This window comes from Rutidosis leptorrhynchoides, chromosome 9, assembly GCF_046630445.1.
Source record: "Rutidosis leptorrhynchoides isolate AG116_Rl617_1_P2 chromosome 9, CSIRO_AGI_Rlap_v1, whole genome shotgun sequence".
In the NCBI taxonomy this organism is placed as follows: Eukaryota; Viridiplantae; Streptophyta; class Magnoliopsida; order Asterales; family Asteraceae; genus Rutidosis; species Rutidosis leptorrhynchoides.
Window position 1 is genome coordinate 69,628,708 of NC_092341.1, and position 27,211 is coordinate 69,655,918.

The window sequence follows — 27,211 nt, forward strand, 5'->3', positions numbered from 1 at the left end:
GTTCTCCAAGAACAGATCCCTTGTCTTGTGATTCGAGTATGTTATTTATAGCTACAGTGCCGTTTGCTTATTGGAGTCACGTGTTCCATGTTGCTTTCTTGTAGGTACTGCCTGGCCGTTCAGGGGACGGGGACCAAGGAACAGTACTGTTGCTCTCTGCTGACTGTCGGTTCTTTTGCAGAGATCGTGGCAAGTACGAGACACGTCATCCTCATCTAGCGCGCTATTCTATCCTAGCGCACATTTACTTGCGCCTGGAGTGTTAGAGCGCGAGATCTGCGCGCATATGGTGCAAGTGTGATGCGTAAACACGAGCCAATTGGGTATGCGTATCATTAGTGGCTTTAATCAATTAATCTAGATGTAGATTGGTTTGTGATTAATTTTGTGGGTTTATGTTTATAATTGAGTTGCACGAGATGGTGAGACAAAGATGAGTGAAAGAGAAACACACGGAACGATAAAAATACACTGACGTGCCTTGAACATGACTAAATTTAACAGAATTTTTAACGGTCGCTAAGTCGATGGATCAATCGTGTATATAGTGAGTGACCGACCATGTTAAAAGAAAATACATAAGTAGCTATCGTGCATTTTGAGCAAACATCGTGAACCAAACACATAATTTTATATCATGAATTATATATGGAGTAATCCATAATTCACAATACTCCGTACAAAACGTTCTTCCCAATTTGTAACCCTAATTTTCCAAAGCTCTTTAGTCTTCAAATTCATTTTACGCACGTAATTCTCTCATCTTTCATTCTATCATTTGTTCATTCCTCCAGTAAATTCTATCAATTTCAATACTAAATCTGTTTTGTTTTCAGCTTTTGTCTGAATCTGAATCGCAATCGCAATCGCAATGGCTCGTACAAAGCAAACAGCTCGTAAATCTACCGGCGGAAAAGCTCCCCGCAAACAACTTGCTACTAAGGCTGCCAGGAAATCTGCTCCGACCACCGGCGGAGTGAAGAAACCTCATCGTTACCGTCCTGGAACCGTCGCTCTCCGGTAATACTCCTACCTTACTATCGAATCCCTATATTGAATTGTACATGCGAAACCCTAGATTATTCTTAATCTCTTTTTAATTAATTGAAATTGACATTTAGAATCAATTTAATCTATGTTGAATTAATTGAACTTGTTATAATGAAACCCTAGACTTTTTGAATTTGCTTTAACGAAACCCTAATTTGCTGACTATTACATTTTTTACGAATATAGTGAGATCCGTAAGTACCAGAAGAGTACAGAGCTTTTGATCCGCAAGTTGCCATTTCAAAGGCTTGTTCGTGAAATCGCTCAGGACTTCAAGGTTATCATTATACAAATTTCATCATATATATTTACAATTGTAACTGTATTGGTTTTATATATGTATGTGAAAATATGTGATAAACTAATTGCTGTAATTGTTATGTTGCAGACTGATTTGAGGTTCCAGAGCCATGCTGTGTTGGCACTTCAGGAGGCTGCAGAAGCTTACCTTGTTGGTTTGTTTGAGGACACTAACTTGTGTGCCATTCATGCCAAAAGGGTGACCATCATGCCTAAAGATATCCAGTTGGCTAGGCGTATTCGAGGGGAGCGTGCTTAATTTCTGTTTTGAGGTAGAAGAATTAAAGGGTTGTTTGTTTTAGTTGGAAGTGTATGTATGTTTTACATACTGAACCTATTTTCTAGATATGTTTGTGATGTTTTAGGATGTTATTGAAAACGTATTAGTTTGAGATGTTAATGCTCTGTCCACCACTTATTGAAGTGGCATTGAATGTTGGTTAGTAATTTCAACTTCTTGTTTGCTTCTTTTGGTTGAATCTGGATTGTTAAACCATCTTTGATTTATGATTGTTCTTATGTTATCATCTCCGTTGGTTCAATCCTTCTGGTATCTCAGTCCAATCACCATTTGATATCCATCATCACAGCCACCGTTATGGACTAAGCTACTGTCATGCATTAAAGTTCCTGAGGAACACCAGACACTGATTAGTACCATCAGTGGATGTATGGTATTTAAACAAACATCATACTCAATAGAGTGAGGAGAGGAGTTGGCTGAGTTAGGGCGGCACTTGCCATTCGGAAGAGAGATGTTGGACTGTTGGAGACACCAATGTCTGTATGATCATACGTTAACACAGTTGTTGGAGTAGCTGCGTGTGCATGGTGGAGATGCCGATGCTTGGCACCAGGACGCCCAGTTCCACCAGCAGCCGGACACGGTTGGGCTTGCTGAAGGAAAATCACCAAAAAAGGAAACTGATGTTACAAATTTTTGAAATAGGTCATGGTTAAGTTGTTACTAGTATTATTATTATTATTATATGTTAGTTTGGGCATTTGTGATAAGGCTGTGGCCAATGTTCATTGCCGGAAAATTTCCTTTTTTTGCCGGATCTTCTGTTTTTCACGGGCGTTAGACATCAATACCACTAGCAATCAATTTATGGAAGAATTCCGAGCAAAACTATCTTTTTAATTTACGTTCACCATCCCTGTCCGCCGTACATAGCCGCCTACTACCTGACTCTACCGGAACCTGGGCAGTTTCTTCAACAGAGAGAAACCAAAAATGAAAAGGAGAGAGAAGCTGTGTTGGAACTATACACTCTATCTTATATATCTTCATAATTTATATTTTACTTGTAAAAGAAAAGCCATACGTCAAACGCATGTACTCTCAGGCCTCATCTCTTTCTTTCTTACATATCCCCATTTCTCCCCTTCTATTAAAAAAAACAAAAACAAAAAAACTCTACAGCAACAATTTGGCACCCAAGGTAAAGGTAGTTACCCGACCTTAGCGTACGAGGGAATATTAGACAACCTTGGACTTTGTCACAAATCAAGAGAAAGACGCAACTTACGTCCCAAAGCCACACTTCAAGAGGAAGACACAACTCTAAGCACAAAGCTAGATGATAGATCCACGATTGATCTATATTCAAGGAAGTTACATAAACAAATATGCTACTACAATATCATCTAAGACGAAGTAAGAACAAAGACAAAACCAGGAGAAGACACTCCTTATCACGACAATTTACAAACGTCTACCCAAGCTGAAGGTCGTTATCGACCTTAGCTTGTGGGGGAATATTAGATAACTACTTACGGTATAAGGTTACATACTACTTATAGTAGAGGGATAGCTTATGTAAGTATTACCTTCTATAGAAGGCCTCATGTGTTCATGATAGACACAATAACACAATACAAATACCATTAATTTAGCTCATCATATACAGTTTTGGACCAAAGTTAAGTCAATCAGCTGCTGAGTATATTAAAGTATCTTGCATAATTAAGTGGTTACCAGTGGAAGTTTCAAGTATTTTATTCTTATATGTATTTGTACTTTTTTAGGTGCATGGTACTCCGTATAATATACAGTAGACTATCGGGTTCATTCTTTGTGATCATTCATCAGCATGATTAAAATTAATTCAATACTCCTTATAAAACGAATTCGATCTGATTTGTATATTTAATAGTGATGGTGATGAAAAACAGAAGTGTTTACCAGGACTAATCAAAATAGATGAATGAACCTTGATTATAAATAAAATCAAATATGTGATCATGTCGGTTTGATATCCATAAGTTTGGTGCTGTTTGACATTCTGTTTGCTTAGTTGTATCATAAATTTTTATTTTTAATATATAAATAAATGACATAAAATAAAAACAAACTTACATCTCAACTGAACGCATGGAGCCAATATTGTTTAAAAACCAGGAATAGAATGTTTGTAGCACTTGAATTATTATTATACTCCGTATAAATTAATTTAATATACAGTGAAACCTCTATAATTTAATACTCGATAAATTAATAATCTCGATAAAATTAATAATTTGTCCGGTTCTAACTTGGGACCAGTACAAAATTGGACCTCAATCGATAAAATAATAAAATAATAATTTTTTTAAAATCCCAATGTAAATATATTGGTCCCGGCAAAATTATAAATTAATAATTACTAAAATATTCTAAAATTCTAGGATTTTCTGGTAAAAAATGAATCTATAGTCACTTGTTTTTTTTTTTTGTGAACTTCAAATATATATTGAGTTCATTAATGTGTTGTATGTACATGTAAATTTCGAATGTCGATGCATTAAATTGAGAGTTGCTGACAAATATAAGCTAATTTATTAAATTAATAATTTATTTATTTATTGATATAATAATATCTCGTTAAATTAATAAAATATCCCGATCCCACAACTATTAATTTATAGAGGTTTTACTGTATATGGGTCGGCTTCATCAAGCCAATGATTTATCTAATACTATTTCCCATTCTAAGCAGTAATTCATGTTTCTTTTAGACAAGACAATTGAATAACCTGCACCACTCTGACCCTGTTTGTTTCTTCTTCTAATCATGTTCATCATTTCATATGTTTTAGTTATGTTCAGGTACATTGTTTTGTATGACGAAAAACAAAATATTATATTGATTGCGAGATTAAGAAAAACATAGGTGATGACACATTTGAGATAATACTACCTACAGTCTTGGGGACATAAATTTTGACTTTTATCTTCACATCTAAAATTTTTTTTTTTTTTGTTCACGTCTTAATTTTTTAAATTACATTTTTAAAATTAACTATGCGAGCCTAAGTGTAGAGGATTAACAATTGTAAATCACAATGTCCAGAAAGCAAGAAATGTGATAATGAACAAACTAAATATTTTCTCATTTTACTTTGTGCAGGTGTTGTACTTGGTTCCCTGTCATTATATGTGGCTTTAGTAACTTGAGGGTCAGTGATGTCTGTATTAGTTCATTTATTATGGTCAAGTTAAGGAGTCTATCACAGTACTTGATGTAGTAATCTCTCGTAGTTTTGAGCAAGGTTGCAAAAGACGCGAGACGGGGTCGAGACGGTCGGGTCCTAAAAGGGTCGAGACGGTCGAGACGGGGTCGAGACGGAGGTCTAGACGGATGTTGACTAACGTTGACTTTTAAATAAAAATGTTATATATTATATATATATTGTACATTACATTATTCCAAACATAAGCATTTCACACATGTTTAAATACTTCAACATTTCAAACATAAAAAAAGAAACCCTAAGTAATAGCACAACATTTAATATTTAAAAAAAAAAAAAAAAAAAAAAAACTTGAAAAAAATCAGAAAAACCCGTTTTTTCCCGTCTCGGACCGTGTTTGACCGTTTTTTGGCCGATTTCCGTTTTTTCAAACGTTTTATGTATAAACGGGACGGGGCACTCCAAAATCCGTCTACACCCCCGTTTTTTCCGTTTTTTACAACACTGGTTTTGAGGGAGTCGATTTCTTTCTCAGTGGCTAATCATATATGCTTTAAGGTTCTTTATAGATCTACAAAACTCGAAAGAGCGCAATAAACATAGATGGAAGACTAGAGAGAAATTAAAGTATTATGAAATAACAATGATAACTTTTTAATTTCATCTTAAGTTTTAAAGTAACAGTATGAATAAAATAAACAATGTTTACATATCAAGAGAGTTACAATGAGGTTACATACATTTACAATAAAAAAATGTAAGCGAAAAAAGGAACTCAACCATATACATGCATTATATTAAACCAAACCAGCAAATTGGAGTTTGGTCTGTACTGTTATATCTGCATTCGGACCCAAATACCCGGACTTGGAATATCTTTATGGACAACAAACAGTAAATAGTTCCCTGTTGGAGCAATGTTTCCTGATGATGGTGCAGTCACACCAACTTTATACGTAAACTTTCCACGAGCCGTGGTGGTGTTGCCGCTATCGAGCACCAACAATCTTTGATTCATAGAAAACGAGTGCGTGTTAAACGATGGCGCCACCATTGTCACAGTCACCGAATTCGGATCCAGTGGACCTGTTACTGTAAATGTAATAGCCAGTCGTTTACCGTAGTGGATCTTAGCTTTTGTCTTGGGCGAGATGATCCTGGGTCGTAATGGGGAAGCGCTTGAATCCAAATAAGAAGGTGAAAACGCCTCTAAGCTTAACTCCGTTGGATAAAGAACGTTCGTGAACACGTACTTGTCGTGCGGGTTGCTTCCACCAACAAGAACCCGACCGTCTCTTAGTAAAACGGCTGTTGAATGGTAGACTCTGGGTTTTGTGCTTGGGTTCTGCACCTCGAATCGAGACCCGATTTGGTTATCGGGTCTGTAAGTTACCGGGCTAAGAACCGGGTTCCTTTCAAGTTCCCATCCCGCAACTCCAGCCGATGCGCCGTTGATAATCAAAACTTGACCATTAGGAAGCAACAACATGTCACCCATGACTCGAGCCAAAGGCATTGTCTCCATGACCCATTGGGGATTCGGGTCAGATATTTTGATCCGCCCACACGTGTCAAGGGCTCCGTCAAATTTTCCTTTATTTGCATTAACGAACGCTCCTTTAGGTGCACCTCCACAAACCAAAACCTCAACGGAATCCGCACTCCCGTTTTTTATCCGCAAGGGGAGTAGTACTGCAGAGCCTGTGCTCGGGTAGTTCCTCGGTTGACCACCGGGCATTGTCGGGTACGTTTTGATAACCTGATTGTTAGTGTAGTCGAATAGAATCGCACGATTATTGGCGAAAACGAACAAATTTCCATCAGGATATAGAAACACAAATGGGTATAAATTATTCTCAACATTCGGGTCATTCGTCTGAACCAGAAATGGAAAACTTGGCGAGTTCTCATTGGCTGACATCTTCGGAAAGAATTCATAGTTAAACGCTTGGCGGCCGCCAATGACAATTTGTCGCCCGTCGGGCAATAAGTGATTGGTAGCGTACCATCGTTGTTGGTTCAAGCCATTAGGGATCTCGGTCCAATCGCACGTGGGACACGATTTATAAATTCTGACCCTGCGATAGCCATCGTCCCAACCACCGGTCTGGACTAAGCTACCGTCACGCATTAATGTTCCCGAAGAACACCAAACATTAGTGAGTACCATGAGTGGACGTATGGTATTGGAACTGATATCATACTCGACCGAGTGGGCAGAGCAGTCGGTCGAGTTAGGGCGGCACTTGCCATTGGGAAGGGATATGTTGGAGATACCAAAATCGGTACGATCGTACATTACAACACGGTCGTTAGGGAGTAGTTGCATGTGCATGGCAGATATGCCGATACTTGGAACGAGGACGGACCATGATCCACCGGCTGCAGCCGGACACGGTGGTGCATGAAGTAGAAGAATTAGGAAAAGTAGAAATTGATCAGATAGGAGGGTTTTAGAGAAGCTGATCATGGTTAAGTGAATGTGTATTTTGTTATGTTGAATTAGGATTGTTTATGACGCTGTGGTGTATTTAGAAGGTGATGAAGATGTTCTTATATATACTAGTTTAGAATAAGATGTGCAAGGTTAAGAAGGTCAACCAGCTGCTGAATATAGTTTATTTTGTACCATAAATTGATTACCAATATGTTTCTAACATTCCATTCTTCTAACATTGTATCTGTACTTATTAGGTGATTTTTTTATCTTAAAAAAACGAAAACTATATAGTGAGGAGCTTTCATCAAAAAATGAAAGTAATCGAAACCACACCATATAACAAGGACGATTAGGCTTGAAACTAGAAAACATCATTAAACAATATACTGCGAGTGACCGTTATCTAAGCTGAGCTTAGCCTAGCAAATAAAACGGAAACCAAAAAGGAAACAAAACCGGGAGAAACGCCCTAACCGGCCAGACCAAACAAGAGGCACCGCTCCAACAAACTATAAATCACACAATCAAAGTAACTAAACATAAACAACCATCCGTAAATGCCATACAGTACACGCCATACACAACCACCTGTAAGCTGGATTCCTTACATATATAGATAAACTTAATAATTTGATGAGTATGAAAGTTGCTATCGTTGCTTCTCTTTTATATAGTGTCTTTGTAGTGCTTTCAGAATTGTCTTATTTTTAGAGAGTTGTGATTCCCGAATCACTTAAGAATCGAAATGACTTGAGACTAACCCTGGGAGTTCAAGGAATAGGATGGAAAAAATACGAAGTCTTAGGGGATAGCCCGACGTAGACATAAACTCAAGTGTAAAACTCATTCTCAAAAACTAGCTTAAAGGAGGAGCAGACACCGGGGATAAAATCAAAAATTAACACTTAAAATTTCAAATCTACTAGGAGCATGTACCACCCCCTACCCCTAAATACTTTCGTCTATGAGGAGGAGGGGACACCCAATTATAAACAATCAACTAATCCCATACCTAGCCAATGTGTGATCATAACATTACCTCATCCTTAAGAGTCAGCGTCCTCGCGGATGAGTTGCTCTAATACCAATTATTATGTGATTAATGAATTCACTTAAGAATCGAGACCCGAGACTAACACTGGTAGTTAACGCAATAGGAAGGAAGAATATGAAGTATGAGGAGATAGCCCGACGCAACGATTAGACTAACCCTGTAATTATATTTCTTTTTATATTATTATTATTATTATTATTATTATTATTATTATTATTACATTTAAAAGAATCCGTTTATATTGGGCTTACCCCTACTAAAAACAAAAATAATCAAAGAAAGACGCATTGAGACCAGATAGGACTTGGGAAATTGATCAAAATACACCTTTTTTAAAGGCTTCAAACAAAATACACTTTTTAAAAAAAATTGTCTTTTTACACCATTCAGTAGACGGGAATTCTGTCTACCACCTTTATCTGTCGTCGACTACCATTTTTACAAAGTAGTCGACGGTTTTTTCGTCGACTACTCAATACAGGTGGTCTACTATATAGTCGACGAAGTTACAAGGCAGTAGACGTAACCCTGGTAGACTACCTAAAAAACATTTAAATGTTAACTTTTGTTGTTTAGGTCAATAACATACATTTATTTAATATAAATTACAAAAAAAGAAACACATGTTTTCTTAAACCATAACAAGATTGTGACACATAATATCTCTAAGACACATATATTTGAGTTACATAAACAACTAATCTGGATAATAACGGTCCGCATCTGTCTTTTTACGATAAATTCTCATTTTGTCAATACTTTCTTCATCGATGTATGTAAGATACAATACAATTCTCTGGCCCGTTACCTTGTGCAATTGTTTTATATTATTCCAATCTTTCTCACACATAAGAAGCCATGCTTGGTTGTCTCTAACAGTGTCTACCTCCAAATAAAATTGTCATTGTGCTTCCAATCAATTTTTTCTCTAAAAAATGCAAACAACTCCTTTAGACCAAAGTCACCAACATCAACATTTTCAAATGATTTTATCGACCCACCTTTGTATGATTTCCAGTCATGAGTAACAGTGCCACCATAATAGACGTCAAATGAAACGATGCAAGGAGCCATGAAAACTAGTGATATTTGATAGAATTTGATAAATTGGAGAGAGAGAAAAATAATATATGATGTGCGTGGTAGTGAGTACAAAATGGATACGTATGGACAAGATATAAATGCTGCTCCTTTTTTAGATAAGATGATATATGGATAAGATTTTTAGATATTTTAGATAAGATTTTCATATAAGATTTTGTCACTTAGTGTAGTAGAGCAAAGTTATGCTCGACCACTATTATGGACGTGTCGAGCTATGGTCTTTGGTTACGAATGCTTTTAACGAAAGTGATCCATGTGTCAATCAAACAATGGACCAGTTAATGTCCAAACTGTGACGACCCGAAAATTTCCGACCAAATTTAAACTTAATCTTTACATAATTCCGACTTGATAAGCAATGAATTTTAATAAATCTTGAACCTCCGGAAAGATTTTTACACAAGCTTTTGGTCACCCTTTTATTCCGACGATTCACGAACGTCATAACTTGATTTAATTGTTTAATTGTTTAATTGTTTAATTATTGTGTATATATATGGATTTATATATATTTAACTTGAAAATATGATAATTAAATATCTCATTAAGTATATTAACAAAGTATTATATATATATTTTCATACTACTAATTTAAAGAGTTTTCAAACAATATATATGTTACTATTTAAACGACGTAATTAACTTATGTTAAAATGTATTTACATATAATGTATTACGAGTGTAAAGACATCCTTACAAGTATTGAATACACTTTATAATATACCAATATATATAAAGGATAGGTATACTCGTATTTCCGTTCAATTTCCTCAAGAATTCTACTCGCATTCATACGGTATTTTTACCCGTATTATACACAGCTTCTAGAAGTATTTACTATTGGTATATACCAATAGAAATCTGCAATTATTTGTGTAATATGTCATCCATGACCTAATCAATTTAATATGTCATGCATGACTTAATATAATTTAACTTATCTTAGATATTTTCACTAAAAGCCAAAATTATAAGCTTATAAATAAGGACCATTTTAACTCATTTTTACTCTACATTTTCTTAAACTAGAAACACACACTTGAATGCTCTCATATCATACTTTAATCTCAGTAATTTTCCTCTTCATAATCAAGGTAAAATACTTCTCAAAATTCTTGTTCAATTCCTTGTATAGTTGCTATCTTATTATACTTATAAAACTTGTAAAAACTAGAACTTGTTTTGGTGAACACCAAGCTTGTTTGAAAAACAAATCTAATCTTTCTAACATAACTATAATAACACTTATTTATATATATTATGATGTTATATTAAGTTAATATAAGAACTTATAACTTGTACATATGAAGAACACCTTAAAACTTAACATATATCCTTTAATCTTCATTCGGTAAAAAGCGGGCTATTTTGGGTTGGGAATTAAAAACCTATCTTAGACTTTGAGTTCGAGGCTAAGACTTTGGAAATATGTTAATATATGTAAATAAGAATTCCAGTATTTTTTTCATGATTTTAGACAAAGTGGAAGTATTTTATCAAAAATCATATATTGGGTGGATGCCGGGATTTTTCCAAATCTGTCCTCCGACACAAAAAGAGGGTAACGCTCTAAAAATTACTACTTAGGATGAACTTTTCGAATTGGTTTTGTAAAATTTACTTCTTAAGGAATCCATAGCAATTTGATTCACTTTAAACGGAGTTGTAATGAATATTTGGCGAGCAAAACAAAATCTGCTAAAATTAATGTTGTATGGACGAAATTTATATTATAAAAACTATATTAACCATATCCTTGTTAACTTTTCCTATATCCTATATATATATATTTGGACATGTTATCAGTAGTATAACAAAATATTATAATCTTGGTTAATTCTGTGATTGTATATATGTATAATAATATTCTTGGTACGTCCTAACACAATAAGTATACAATACGTTTTGATAAATCCTAAGACAATACGTACACAATACGTCTTAGTTAATTCTAAGACAATACGTATACAATACGTCTCTGGGTTGATGCAAAGACAATAGGTATACAATACGTCGTGGGGTAATTCTAAGATTATTATATATATATATATATATATATATATATATATATATATATATATATATATATATATATACCGATTATTTGACTGTTGGACTTTTCGGACTATTTTGGACTACTAACAAAGGACTACTAACAATGGACTACTAACATAAAATGTTAAAATTTATTATATAAGTATTCTATGAACTTGCTTTATTTTATTCATATGTCGTATTATTATCTGAATCATTATTATTGTTATAGGTTCGTGAATCCAAGGACGACGGTCATATTTTTAATAAGTTGAAAACTTATTATTAATATACTTTTACTACTGTGAGTATATAGTCCAATTTTTAAACTCTAAAAATATTTTGGGATGAGAATACATGCATTTTATGTTTTACGCTATGGACACAAGTACTTCAAATATATTCTACGTTGAGTTGTACCACCTTCCATATCTTCCCTAATAGCTTGGTAACTAATATTTACATGTTGTAAGAACATGTAAGCGCGAATCCTATTGATAAATATATCGGGTTTGACAACCCCAACCGGGCTAGTCGCTCTAGTATCGTAAACGGTTGCATAGTAATTCGTTTTTACTACACTTGGTACAGTGTAGGGAGATTTCATAATAAAGGGAATATGCCACATTAATGTTTAAGTATGGTTACCGAAGCGCTCAACAACTTATAGAATACTTTTATACACTTGCGAGTGTACATATATTTATAACTATGAAATCTTGTGGTCTATATTTATATCGATGTTAAACCTATATATCTCACCAACCTTTGTGTTGACTGTTTAAGCATGTTTATTCTCAGGTCCTTAAGAAAGTCTTCCGCTGTTGCATTATCTGAGTAAGCTATGCATGGAGTCTCATATTTTTGTTTAAATGAAGTGTTGCATTCAATAAAACCTTCGTCATGTATTATATTCAACTTTTATATCACGTGTTTAGTATTTGAAAACCGATGTATTATGGGGATTATTTCTTAAATAATCGCTCACTTGTTTAAAACATGCATTATGTATAATAATGGTGTGCTTTTTATGAAACGAATGCAATAATTTCTAAAACGTATCATATAGAGGTTAAATACCTCGCTTTGGGACCAATAAATAACGTACTGCGTTTATAGTGATATGAACGGGTTGTTTCAGTTGGTATCAGAGCGGTGGTCTTAGCGAACCATGTCTTGCATTAGTGTGTCTAACAGATAGTTATTAAGATGCATTAGTGAGTCTGGACTTCGACCTTAACTGCATGTCAAAAGTTTTGCTTATCATTTCTAGTCGGAAATCATCTGCTTATCACCCTTAGAAAATTACCTGCTTATCATTCTTAGTCTAGATATATCATACTGCATTGATTACATGAATAGTGTATAGACGAAATTCATATCTTAGCGTATCTGCTAATTCATATCTTAGCGTATCTGTTACTGTAAACTTTGCCTAACATAGTCCGTAAATTCCTCCGTAATCTATGAAATCTTTTGCTCTATATATATAGATATTCTATGTAATTAGAATACCATCCGATAGCCGGAAATCATTTCATATCGAAAAATCCTTTATTCAATCGTACAAAATGGAACACTCCACTAGTTCAAGTCCCTCGAATTTCGATATGGAGTTTCACTCGAGCTCCGAAAGCAGTGTGACCGGAATGGATCAACCAATTAGCCATCATCTATTTTGGATGAATTGGGGATGGGTTCGTAGTCTACTTAATCATTGGAGACAAGAAGAAGGTGATCCCTTCCATCCACCACATTGCCCTCTTGGTGAAGAACATGAGGCACTTACCGGCGAACCCGTTCGTAACACCATTTTCTCTCTTCTTTCTAGGATATGCCGCAACGAGTATAATATTACTAATATTATTGAAGCTATCCGACCTTTACTCCATATCTTGCATGGTGAATTATTTAGTAAAAAAAAAAAATTTACTGTCATGAAAAGCGAAACTTCATTAGCAAGTGCATCCTACATCATTTCATTCCCTTTATAAAGCTCTTGACCTCTCTTTTTATTCAAGAAACTTTAAATATCTTCTTTCACAATACAAAACAAAACAAATTCTCATCATCTATACTCACATCAAACCACTACCAGCACCAGCAGCAGCAGTACCGACAGCATCACCAGTACCAGCAGCACCTACAACATCACAAGCTCCGCCAGTTCCATAATCACCGACATCATCACAAATCAACAATGAGCATATTGTATCAACGAGTTATGAAGTATATGTATATGTATATATATATATATATATATATATATATATATATATATATATATATATATATATATATATATATATATATATGAGTTTTTAAACCACAATATATTTTTTCGTACTAAGCTATTACGTGTGAATGTTAAAGGGTAGATACTACTCGGTTAATTCATATTACTAATATGCTATGATGTACATCATTCGCTAATGACTTAACAATCATTAATTATAATCTCTGCTTCAAATCAATAGATTCCAATTTCATAGTAAACCAAGTGTATTGTTCGAGTACGTGTTAGATTTCACACTTTCACTTTCGATGTACTCGAAACTTTCTAGAAAACATCATTCGTGTCTTGCGAAGTTCACAAGAATTCTACGAACACCAACATCAATCATCGAAGAAATATCAATAAAAATGAATAATGAAGTATTGATTCATAATTTCATTTACGTTGAAGAAATACTCCGCAAAAATTATGTAATCTCTAAAGTTTTAGGGGTTATTCATTCTAGCTCCAGCAAAAAAAAAAAATCAAATGAGTTTAATAGTATATTAACTCATTAAATATATATTACATCTGCAGAAAATATAAAAACATATATTTTCATAAAGACTGTAATAAAAATTCTCTTGTACAAAATATTACTTGTGAAACTTTAACGGGTAGGTAATACCCGAGAATTATACAAATTCACAATTAATATGTTATACTGTACATTCTTCAATTCTGATTCAATAATCATTACCATACTCACTACTTTCACAACAATATACATTCTTTTATAGAAACCAGAACAACCATTCTCATTCAAATTCAATTACATATTCTGGTTTTGACAGATCAGAATCCAAGTCATGATTAAATAGATGACATCACTCTTAGATTCCTACATCCTTCAAAATCATACTTTAAATTCAAACTATACTAGAACATCACTTTCATTCACAGAACTCATAAAGATATTCGTATCATTTAAGATTCACGACGAATTCATTATACGGATATTGACGATGACAACCTGCGTCTAAACCCATCAAAATTCTTGAAAACACCTCAACTAAGGAACAATCGAGAGAATGAACCAATCACACGATACATACGAAGAATATATGCATATAGATATGCATTCGGAGGACACTTGAACCTAAGCAAAGGTTCAACACGTATCCGTGTCAGATCCTTTAGCATTATTATTACCCAAAATAACTTTACAATCCCTTTTCAAAATAGCGAATTTTGTCATAGCTCCAAAAAGACAACTTCGACTTTTCATCTGGAGTAGCCTTATTATAACCTTGATATATACGTTGTCTTTTCGCCATCGTTACCAGGGAACCTTTTATATTCCACCACATTAGTAGTAAGCTTACTAGCAACTTTATTGCTCTTTGACTTAAATCTCTCTGAAAGATCACTATAAAACCTTGTCATGCACCCATCTACATCTTGTAACAATAATTGTCATACCAAACCCCATGAAGCATCAATAATTATTCTTGAATCTCACATCATTTCTGCATATACATATAACGTTATTTTCTGAAATTATAATTCTGAAATCCGGAATAGCACTTCAGCCTACGAATCAGTACTATGAAGTTTTGAAAAAAAGCTGAATGAAGCAGCAGAAACTGTAGACAACCGTAACAGTCAAAAGTTGATGATATAGAATATTGTGTTAGCAAAGCACAGAAAGAGATAAGGTTTGGAACTAGAAAACGGATTGTGCAAACCCTGAAGGAGGCTGTAGACAAATCACAAGGACTAAATCTGCCTTCAAAGAATCCAAATGATTCAGTGTCTGCTGAATTCTTTAGCGAATACCTTGCTCCTTACTCTAAACCCTTGTGGACAATATTCTTCATCATCCTCTGATCTTAGATATTCTAAGATATCATCGTATCTTTCATTATAAATATCCTCCATATTTCTGAAGATATTTTCATAACTATTCTTATCTGAAATAATTCATCTTTTCGCGCTATCTATGTTACATCATAAAATAAACTATTTTAATTTCTAAATTCTGAAACCTTCGAGGTTAAAATATGAATGTTTTGAAGTAGTGTTAGGAACTGAAGCATGAGTTAGTATAATATAATGACACTTGATCAACGTGATTATATTACAGTAAGTCATGCTGAGTTTCTAAATGGAACGATTCACAGACCATAACGTCATCATGTGTCATGTTACATGACTCTTACATTCAGTCTAATCTCTAAACATATCAAGAACATATTCTATTGATAGTTCTATCTTTTCCTTTGGATTCTGGTAATTTCACAAGTCAAATTGTGCTATTACAATTTCTCTCTTAGAGCATTAGCTATGTTCATTCCGAATTTCATATCTATGAATTCTAGACCATTATTCGCTTGACTTGAAGTCGGGAAAAGAAGACGGAAGCATGAAACTCCAAAATATAAGGAAAAATATAAGCACGAAGACAACGCAGAAATTACAAACCGTGTATATCGATGCGTATAGCAATATAAAGACACGGAAAAACTAAGAACACTATAAACCCAAGAGCATAGTAGAAATTAACGGATTCCTCCGGTGGAAGATGAAAAAGAAGAATGACAGATGTGATAGTCAAGAATATATCAAGAATTAAATCTGGATGGAGCATATTGACGAATGTTTTGGAAGTACGAAGAAAGGAAGAAAGTATAAAAGATGGGAGATGTGGAAATAAGGAAACGTAGGAGGTTGATTTATAGTAAAATATCCGACAGAGAAATCGAGACAGATTATTGCATTAAATCGAAGAGGATCATAATTTCCTTAATCGTCGAAGAATCAAATCTTATATAGATTACAGAGATTTTCTTTAATCCGGAGATCAACCGTGATGACGTCAAAAGATAAGACGAATCCCTATTTTCTCATTTCACTCTTTTACGATAGCTTCACTCATACGTTTCGAGTAATCGAATTATTTTATCCATATTTCTCAATCATGATAAAACCCTATGAATCAACTTATATTCGTCATAATAACATTCTTATTTTTAGCCATGACGACCTCGATCAAATTTCGGGACGAAATTTCTTTAATGGGTAGGTACTGTGACGACCCGGAAATTTCTGACCAAATTTAAACTTAATCTTTATATAATTCCGACTTGATAAGCAATGAATTTTAATAAATCTTGAACCTCCGGAAAGATTTTTACACAAGCTTTTGGTCACCCTTTTATTCCGACGATTCACGAACGTCATAACTTGATTTAATTGTTTAATTGTTTAATTATTGTGTATATATATGGATTTATATATATTTAACTTGAAAATATGATAATTAAATATCTCATTAAGTATATTAACAAAGTATTATATATATATTTTCATACTACTAATTTAAAGAGTTTTCAAACAATATATATGTTACTATTTAAACGACGTAATTAACTTATGTTAAAATGTATTTACATATAATGTATTACGAGTGTAAATACATCCTTACAAGTATTGAATACACTTTATAATTTATCAGTACATATAAAGAATAGCTATACTCGTATTTCCATTCAATTTCCTTAAGAATTCTACTCGCATTCATACGGTATTTTTACCCGTATTATACACAGCTTCTAGAAGTATTTACTATTGGTATATACCAATAGAAATCTGCAATTATTTGTGTAATATGTTATCCATGACCTAATCAATTTAATATGTCATGCATGACTTAATACAATTTAACTTATCTTAGATATTTTCACTAAAAGCAAAAATTATAAGCTTATAAATAAGGACCATTTTAACTCATTTTTACTTCACATTTTCTTAAACTAAAAATACACACTTGAATGCTCTCATATCATACTTTAATCTCAGCAACTTTCCTCTTCATAATCAAGGAAAAATACTTCTCAAAATCCTTGTTTAATTCCTTGTATAGTTGCTATCTTATTATACTTATAAAACTTGTAAAAACTAGAACTTGTTTTGGTGAACACCAAGCTTGTTTGAAAAACTAATCTAATCTTTCTAACATAACTCTAATAACACTTATTTATATGTATTATGATGTTATATTAAGTTAATATAAGAACTTATAACTTGTACAAATGAAGAACACCTTGAAACTTAACATATATCCTTTAATCTCCATTCGGTGAAAAGTGGGCTGTTTTAGGTTGGGAATTAAAAACCTATCTTAGACTTTGAGTTCGAAGCTAAGACTTTGGAAATATGTTAATATATGTAAATAAGACTTCCAGTATTTTTTTCATGATTTTAGACAAAGTGGAAGTATTTAATCAAAAATCATATATTGGGTGGATGCCGGGATTTTTCCAAATCTGTCCACCGACACAAAAAGAGCGTAAAGCTCTAAACATTACTACTTGGGATGAACTTTTCGAATTGGTTTTGTAAATTTACTTCTTAAGGAATCCATATCAATTTGATTCACTTTAAACGGAGCTGTAATGAATATTTGGCGAGCAAAATAAAATCTGCTAAAATTAACGTTGTATGGACGAAATTTATATTATAAAAACTATATTAACCATATCCTTGTTAATTTTTCCTATATATATATATATATATATATATATATATATATTTGGACATGTTATCAGTAGTATAACAAAATATTATAATCTTGGTTAATTCTGTGATTGTATATATGTATAATAATATTCTTGGTACGTCCTAACACAATAAGTATACAATACGTTTTGATAAATCATAAGACAATACGTACACAATACATCTTAGTTAATTCTAAGACAATACGTATACAATACGTCTCTGGGTTGATGCAAAGACAATACGTATACAATACGTCGTGGGGGTAATTCTAAGATTATATATATATATATATATATATATATATATATATATATATATATATATATATATATATATATACCGATTATTGGACCGTTGGACTTTTTGGACTATTTTGGACTACTAATAAAGGACTACTAACAATGGACTACTAACATAAAATGGTAAAAATTATTATATAAGTATTCTATGAACTTGCTTTATTTTATTCATATGTCGTATTATTATCTGAATCGTTATTATTGTTATAGGTTCGTGAATCCAAGGACGACTGTCATATTTTTAATAAGTTGAAAACTTATTATTAATATACTTTTACTACTGTGAGTATATAGTCCCATTTTTAAACTCTAAAAATATTTTGGGATGAGAATACATGCATTTTATGTTTTAGCTATGGACACAAGTACTTCAAATATATTCTACGTTGAGTTGTACCATCTTGCATATCTTCCCTAATAGCTTGGTAACTAATATTTACATGTTGTAAGAACATGTAAACGCGAATTCTATTGATAGATCTAACGGGTTTGACAACCCCAACCAGGCTAGTCGCTCTAGTATCGTAAACGGTTGCATAGTAATTCGTTTTTACTACACTTGGTACAGTGTAGGGAGATTTCATAATAAAGGGAATACGCCATATTAATGGTTAAGTATGGTTACCGAAGCGCTCAACAACTTATAGAATACTTTTATACACTTGCGAGTGTACATATATTTATAACTATGAAATCTTGTGGTCTATATTTATATCGATGCTAAACCTATATATCTCACCAACCTTTGTGTTGACTGTTTAAGCATGTTTATTCTCAGGTCCTTAAGAAAGTCTTCCGCTGTTGCATTATCTGAGCAAACTATGCATGTAGTCTCATGTTTTTGTTTAAATGAAGTGTTGCATTCAATAAAACCTTCGTCATGTATTATATTCAACTTTTATGTCACGTGTGTAGTATTTGAAAACCGATGTATTATGGGGATTATTTCTTAAATAATCGCCCACTTGTTTAAAACATGCATTATGTATAATAATGGTGTGCTTTTTATGAAACGAATGCAATAATTTCTAAAACGTATCATATAGAGGTCAAATACCTCGCTATGGGACCAATAAATAACGTACTGCGTTTATAGTGATATGAAGGGTCGTTTCACAAACGGTCCCAAATAATGCAATCATGTGGTAAATGAAATGCAATTTGGCAAAAATTAAGTCGTAGAAGTAAGAGACTTGAAGGGTCACATGAATTCAGAGGTCGAGTTGAAAGACAGTACAAGCTTGAATATGGTGAAATGTTTGATTATTTTTATGTTTGGGATTATGTGAAGAAGTATACTACTTTTGAGTAGTTATTTTAATGGTTTAATTTACATTTTGGTACAAATCTAACTTTATAGATTCTTTAGGATAGCATTACAAAATTGGTACAAAATTTATAAATTGGCAGTTTCTACAGGTGCAGTAGACGGTGAGAACAAAGCAGTAGACAGACAATTACAAGGTAGTCGACTGTCTACTGCCTTATTGTTACTGTCTACTACCTTGTTGTAGGTAGTCTACCAGGGTTACGTCTACTGCCTTATAACTTCGTCGACTATATAGTAGACCACCTATATTGAGTGGTCGACGAAAAAATCGTCGACTACTTTGTAAAAATGATAGTCGACGACAGATAAAGGTGGTAGATAGAATTATCGTCTACTGAATGGTGTAAAAAGACAATTTTTTTTAAAAAGTGTATTTTGTTTGAAGGTTTTAAAAAAAAATGTATTTTGATCAATTTTCCATAAGGCTGTTTTTTTACTCCAATTAATTTATTTCTTATACCACTTCATCTTATTTCTTTGCTGCATGAAGTGACATGTTACAAGTACGTCTTTATATTTCGTTTTTGCAAAAACAAAATACACACACAAAAAGTAAATCCCAAAGGCAATATAGCCGTTTTCCATGCCAATAAATATCTCGCAAATTCACGAAATGAAAAACGAGAAGCAGATGGCACCGGAATGGGGAGGCACTGTCAACGGCGTCAATTTTATCGAGCTTGAAGACGAATGATTGGTGAGGTCTGTTGAGAATGGTCTAATAAGATCTATAATAAACCTTTTTTTCATGTACTCCGTAGATAATTAGATAGATAATGCAAGGAAATTAGCTAATTATTTTGTTTAGTAACTGACGATAAAATAGTAAGAGAATTAAATAATTGATTTGTTAATTTTGGTGGCTTTTGACAATCCTTTTATTTTTTTCCAGTTCTTAATTTTCGCATATTTGTTATTACCCCTACATACTAATACTAAATGTCATACTAAATGTCATGAGTTTTTTTGTCGTTTTAGTTATAACCGATGTCGTTTTGAGTTTACGTTCACACTACAAAGAGCCTCCCAACTTTCGCACAATTTACACATCGCCCCCTAAACTTTACACTTTTTCAGGGGTAAAAAATGTAAATATATAATTTTATTAAAATTAAAAAAACTTATTCCACCCAAATTTATAACGGGTCTCATCTTCTTACTCGGTGCGAGTTAAATTTTTCCAAGGCCACCGTTCAACTCGAAAAAATCTCATGAACCCAACGGGACTAACTATATGCGAAACGGACATCGTTAAAAAACACTAAATAACGGGCCCTATATTCACGCTCAGTGCGAGTTAAATTTTTCCGAGACCACCTTTCAACTCGAATTAATTTTACGAACACAACGTGACTAACTATACGCGAAACGGATATCGTTAAAAAAATTAAATATTTCGGGCTAAATTACATACATATACATACACGTCCAACAAACAACCCAACCTATTAGATATATTAAGTACCAAACAAGGTATATTCAAATTCGACCGCGCGCCGAATACAACCGCAGCAACGCGCGGTCAAATTTTTTCTAGTAACAACTAATTTATAACTCACGATTTCGCAGAACTAATATTATTAATCAACACTTAACAATTTATATCATGTATAATTAAATAATTTTAACATTAATAATTAACTAGTACTACGTAATTTTATAATTTATATTAATAAAAGATTATTTTTATTTACATCATTTCAACTGTTAAAATTTAACTTAATATTTGAAAATGATGAGACACAAATATAACATTTTCATTTAAATTAATAATGTCATTAAAATTAATGATGAAATTGTCATATTTGATAATTATTTTAAGGCTGAAATTAAATATGCTAACCTACGTTTGATTTCTTTTTATATAAATAAGTTAGATTAGATTATACTGAGAGACATGAAGCTAACATTGACAAAATATTTCAAATGAACTAAAAAATCACACATTTACGTACGATAATTCTTACATGTAGTTTAATAATTTGTGTTTGCTTCATGTAGCCAATGATTAGATGTAGTTTGAGGACTTGAGCTGCACCAAATCGAATCATATCCTAGTGATTATGATTAAATAATAATAAAGTATACTATTTCCCATTCTCATGCATTATCCCCTCTTGTTGATTAACAAGTAACAACCACCAACTGACTAGCTTTCTTAATTTTCTGTTGTCGATGTTTTTCTTAGAAATGACATACATAATAAATTCTTTCTTACAAAGATGGGAAGAAGGGATGAACAAGCAGTCAACCACCAATCTGACTTTTTTTTTCTTCCAGAAACTAAAATAATTTGTGGCAGAGCATGATTGGGGAAAATGTAGATAACTAGAGATGTTCACTAGTCCGATTGTCAATTTTCTCAAATTATTTGGCTCAGTTTGTTCGGTTTTAAAATTTTTGAGAGCAAATAGAAAATTACCCCGAAGCTGAAATCAAAACCAAACCGAAAATAAATTTGAGTTCGTTTTCAGTTTCGTTTATATAACCATAAAACAAAAAATATATATATATTAAATCAAAATAAAAAAATTGATTTTGACTTCGTGTATTGGTTTTGAAATCGACATGTGATATATTAATGCTTGGTGGTATCCATTTCCTTTCCTTAAAAGTTGAGGTCCGTCGTGTGAAAACCTTTGTCAAAATGGACGTAGTTTGAGTCTCACTCTTGACAAGAATTACGTGTTTGGCAATTCCTCCAATCCGGGTTCTCCATGTCTATTTCTTCGTCTACCTCATCGTACTTGTTACTATGGCCATGATCTTCAGGTTGCAATGGTTCTGAGAGTTCTTCCGGGACGAACTCATCGGTGGTCTTAGACGTTGAAATGTTAGGAGCGGTCGGAAATGGGGAATTAAAAGATTGAATACGTGTGGAAGATGAAAAGGTGTTGTAACCAAACTCGTGAGAATGCAAGTCTGTGTCGAAAGAAGTAGACATGTGTGTGTGCCACTCTCAACCTCCTGTGGTAGAGAGTAAGGTCTAACTTGATTCTTTTCTACCTCTTGACTCAGTTGAACATGTTTTAGTTGTTCCGAAAAGTCCTCAGACATGATAGAAAGTCTTCTAAGCACGTCTTGGCATTCTTGTAATATTTGTTCAACAAAGTCGGAGGTAGGTAAGAAAGTGTCATTACTGCTAGGAGAGGCTAAATGAGTCTCTATCAAGTCTTGACTCGTAAATGGTTCGTACACAAAGTTCCTCATAAAGTTTGCAGTTCGAACCTGAATTGGGTATCGAAATATCAACATGTGTGTATCTCTAGGTCTGAAAACAGTAATAAAAATGGAATCTTCGAAAAAATCCCCCGGAATTGGGTCTGTGGTCCTCGGTACCGACACCTAAGGTGTCGGTTTGGGTGTTTTCCTCGGTACCGACACTGTAAAGCCTAGGTTTTGTGTATGCCACTCCAAACCGATACATGTGTTGGGTGTCAGAACCGGTACCAATTTGCCCAGTACCGGCCGGTTTCTGGTCCTCGGGACCGATGCCCGTGCTTGGTATCGATACCGACATCATTTATGCTTCTACCGACCGGTTTTGGTGATCCGAGGGGTAAAAAATGGTCCTATGGTCAGTTTTCATGAAGCATCTCGGTCCCTAGGGTGTCAAGTGTCAGTTTTGAGACTCTAGGGTCAGTTTTGTTGCCAGGTGTCAGATTAGGGTTTTTCGACAATTCATCTTTATTGTGTTCGTCAGAACTTCTTCGCTTCTCGACCGTTTTCGACGATTCTCACGCCCACGCATTCTTAATTCAATTATCTACAAGCTGGTATTTGGTAGGATCACTATCTTCAATTTCATCAAATAGTTTATTGGTGCGAAAGTGATTCGTCTTTCTCAGTTTGCTCTAGTTTCTTCATTATAAGCCCGTTTTCTTCGATTCTTGCACCATTGTCTTCGTTCATATAAAATCTACAATAAGCTAATAAAACGTGATTAGGTTCTTTTATATTTTTTCTGGATAAAAAGAGAGAGATAACATGGGTAAAAATGTGAGTTTTTACGCGTTATTAAAGGGACACAGTAAAGTTATGCTTGTTCAACAACATCAGCAAAACTTGAATTGTGACCCTGTGAACTATCCTTGCTGATTAAACTAATTTAAGAAGACATCACAAGGTTACTCGAAAAACTAAGAACCAACATCACTTTATTACTTTCTCTCATGATAGGTGTATATCATTTTAGTTTTGTGTTTGCTGAGCCAGCATCAAAGTCAATCAATGCTGCTGAAAAAGTGTATGGTATATTTGACTATTTATCCAAAGTAAATCTTGTGAATCAAGCAAAAGCGTAAAAAATCAAAAGTGATTAACTTTAAGTTATCTTTTTAAGGTCGTTCATGTTTAGAAACAAGGGTAAAAAACAGTAATCAAACTGGTCATCTAGATCCCGTTTAAGGAATGCTCTCTTCTCATACATGTGTTGTACCATTAAACACACTCGTCTTTGCAGAGACAAATCTAGAATTTACGAATAAGGGATGCAATTTCACACATCGTAACTATTTTAAATAAAATATTATAAGTTATAGTAACATTTCACAAATAAGTTTTCCATGTAACGACACCAAATCCATTTACCAAAAACGAAGCACATTTTATATATATATATATATATATATATATATATATATATATATATATATATATATATATAAAAGTTAGGTCCCATTAATACAATACATTTCCAACTCTATTTTAACCAAAAACATAATATTGTAACGATACGTTTAACAATTTATAATGACCCTTGGTACACAAATTTCACATTACGAAATCATTTGTAATAATGACCCAATCACACGAAATACGGGTTAATACTCAATAACTCAACCCGATACCAAGAGCATAATCCCGGGAATACCAATTCCCCAATTCGCGTCCAAATATCCAAAAGCTAATCCTCCAAGCTTATGAAACGTTTAACAACCCTAGTCTAGCAACTAGGTAACTCCGCATCAACGATACTTATAAAAAGGTAAACAACGAGAGGGGTAAGCATAAAGCTTAGTGAATGCAATAGTTATATATATATATATATATATATATATATATATATATATATATATATATATATATATATATATATATATATATACACACATATACAATTTACCTACTTGCACTCACTTACACAACCATGCATAAATCCCACATATCAATGCACACAAGCTAGCATTTTCAAACGTATAAACTAGCACCATCATTAGCATATAATCTCAACAATATAAAATGCTTAAATAATAAGCAACACACAAAACATCGATGTTCAAAACATCCGTTAGTATTCAAGGCTAGCCCCGCGAATGGTATCGTCAACATCGAACTTAAACCCCATCCGCCCCATTTAATGTGGTATCATCAACATCGAACTTAAAACCCACATATGAGGTATCGTCAACATCGAACTTTAACCCCTCATCAAATCACTACAATAGTGGTATGACATCATCAACATCGAACTTTAACTCCATACATGAGGTATCGTCAACACCGAACTTTAAACCCTCATCCAACAAACAATAGTGGTATGGCATCGTCAACATCGAACTTTAAATCCATACATGAGGTATCGTCAACACCGAACTTTAAAACCTCATCGAACAATAACACACACAAGGATATGGTATCGTCACCTCGAACTTTAAACCCATATCCCGCAAATAAATAAACCGTATACATACATATATAATTACTCCACTAACCTTGGAATGCCAGCACAAGTCATGTATAACATGATCTCCGTCCTCAAATCCGAGCAAGTAACTGATCAATCCTTAATTAGCGATGTTACTTAATTACGGATTGAGTGTAATAAGATTACAATGGAGGATGAAATGTTTGATGATTACAATTGAGTGCATATATATCACACATAGGTACAATATATACATAAATAGCCATTTTCTAAAAGAGAACCCGACACAAACATCCCTTAACCGAGGGATTACACCTTGCTCGCCAAAACCCGCCCATTTAACACCTAATGGACACAAACCATTTACCACTTCGGGTGGTAATTCAAACCCACAATATAAAGTAAAATTTAAGCCAATTTATACTTTACACCAATTAGACCAACCTAGGTCTTAACACTAAATTACTACTTAGGTAGTAATCATTTCGAACGCCAATTACACCAAAACCCCAACACGTCCAATATTGACCCATATTGCTTTTGACCACGTTTGACTTATGTTAAAAATAACATTTTAACCCAAAATCACTTCCCACGATTACTTTCATTCAAAAACGTCATTTAACACTTAACAAAAGTGTTTAACATCCATTTAATCCACAACTTGGGTCATCATCAAATTTGACCCAATTCAATTTACCCATTTTGACATAAGTCCCAAAAACGCTCAAAATCACTAACGGCTAGTGATTATATTTTCAAAACATCAATTAACACCTAAACCAAGTACTTACATACTCGTTTCACCAAAACTTGACTCGAATCTTAGTTTGACACTAAATCAAAGTCAACACCCATTTTGACTAGCAATCTTGTTCTTAAGAACATCAAAACACTAACACATTTACAATCTAGTGATTAACACCTACACCCTTGAAAAATCTAGCCAATTTCATCATTAAACCCTAAACCCACAATAATTTGGTCTACTCACTCTAACCATACCCAAACCCCTAAATATCACAATAAATTGGGTTTATAACCCTAACAAGCATAAACCCTTAACACATACAAGAATCAAACACTACAATTCGGATTAGGGTTTACCTCAAGTACCAAAACGAGCTCTAGTATCTAGAAACACCAACAAGCACTAAGAACCACTCCAATTTGGGCAAGAATCACCATCTTCATCACCATTTGAAGCTTCCTCTCTCTAGAACTCTCCTCTCTCTCTAAGATGTTTGGTAGGAGAGAAATGTGTGTGAAATGAGCTCATGATAAGGTTAGATCAGTTTTGTGGCCAAAAATCTGACTCCAAAGTGAAAGGACCAAAACACCTTCAAAATCCCCTTTAAAACGAGTTCAAGACATCAGTTCTGCCACATTGTCGCGTTTCGTGACATCTGGTCGCGTTTCGCGACATCTGGTCGCGTTTCGCGACACCCCAAACGCGACATAATCAATTGGAACGCGGTGAAGTGATCAGGACTTGGATTTTTAAGGCGTCGCATTCTGGTCATGTATGTAGCGTTTCGCGACAAGCTGAAACGTGATATACCTCACTCAAACGCGATATCACCAGTTTTTCAGCTCCAAATTCAGAAGTTCAGGGACTGAGGTTGACAGATTCTGATTCTGATGTAAATTCTGAAAATGCATAAGTGTTAGGTTGACTTTTAGTGGTGCTTTCTGGTGCACACATTTACTGACACTTTC

The 27,211-nt window shown here is 33.8% G+C and overlaps 2 protein-coding genes across 2 annotated transcripts; one reads left to right on the forward strand and one right to left on the reverse strand.

The window, feature by feature from the left end:
* Window positions 1-598: 598 nt before the first annotated feature.
* Window positions 599-1,817, forward strand: LOC139866246 (histone H3.3). Its single transcript, XM_071854428.1, has 4 exons — window positions 599-750; window positions 837-1,020; window positions 1,237-1,327; window positions 1,439-1,817. The coding sequence occupies exons 2-4, from the start codon at window positions 872-874 to the stop codon at window positions 1,607-1,609; spliced, it is 411 nt and encodes a 136-aa protein (XP_071710529.1). The 5' UTR covers window positions 599-750; window positions 837-871; the 3' UTR covers window positions 1,610-1,817.
* Window positions 1,818-5,641: 3,824 nt separating this feature from the next.
* Window positions 5,642-7,276, reverse strand: LOC139868146 (aldehyde oxidase GLOX1-like). The gene has a single exon (XM_071856478.1). The coding sequence runs from the start codon at window positions 7,274-7,276 to the stop codon at window positions 5,642-5,644; it is 1,635 nt and encodes a 544-aa protein (XP_071712579.1).
* Between the last annotated feature and the right edge of the window lie 19,935 nt (window positions 7,277-27,211).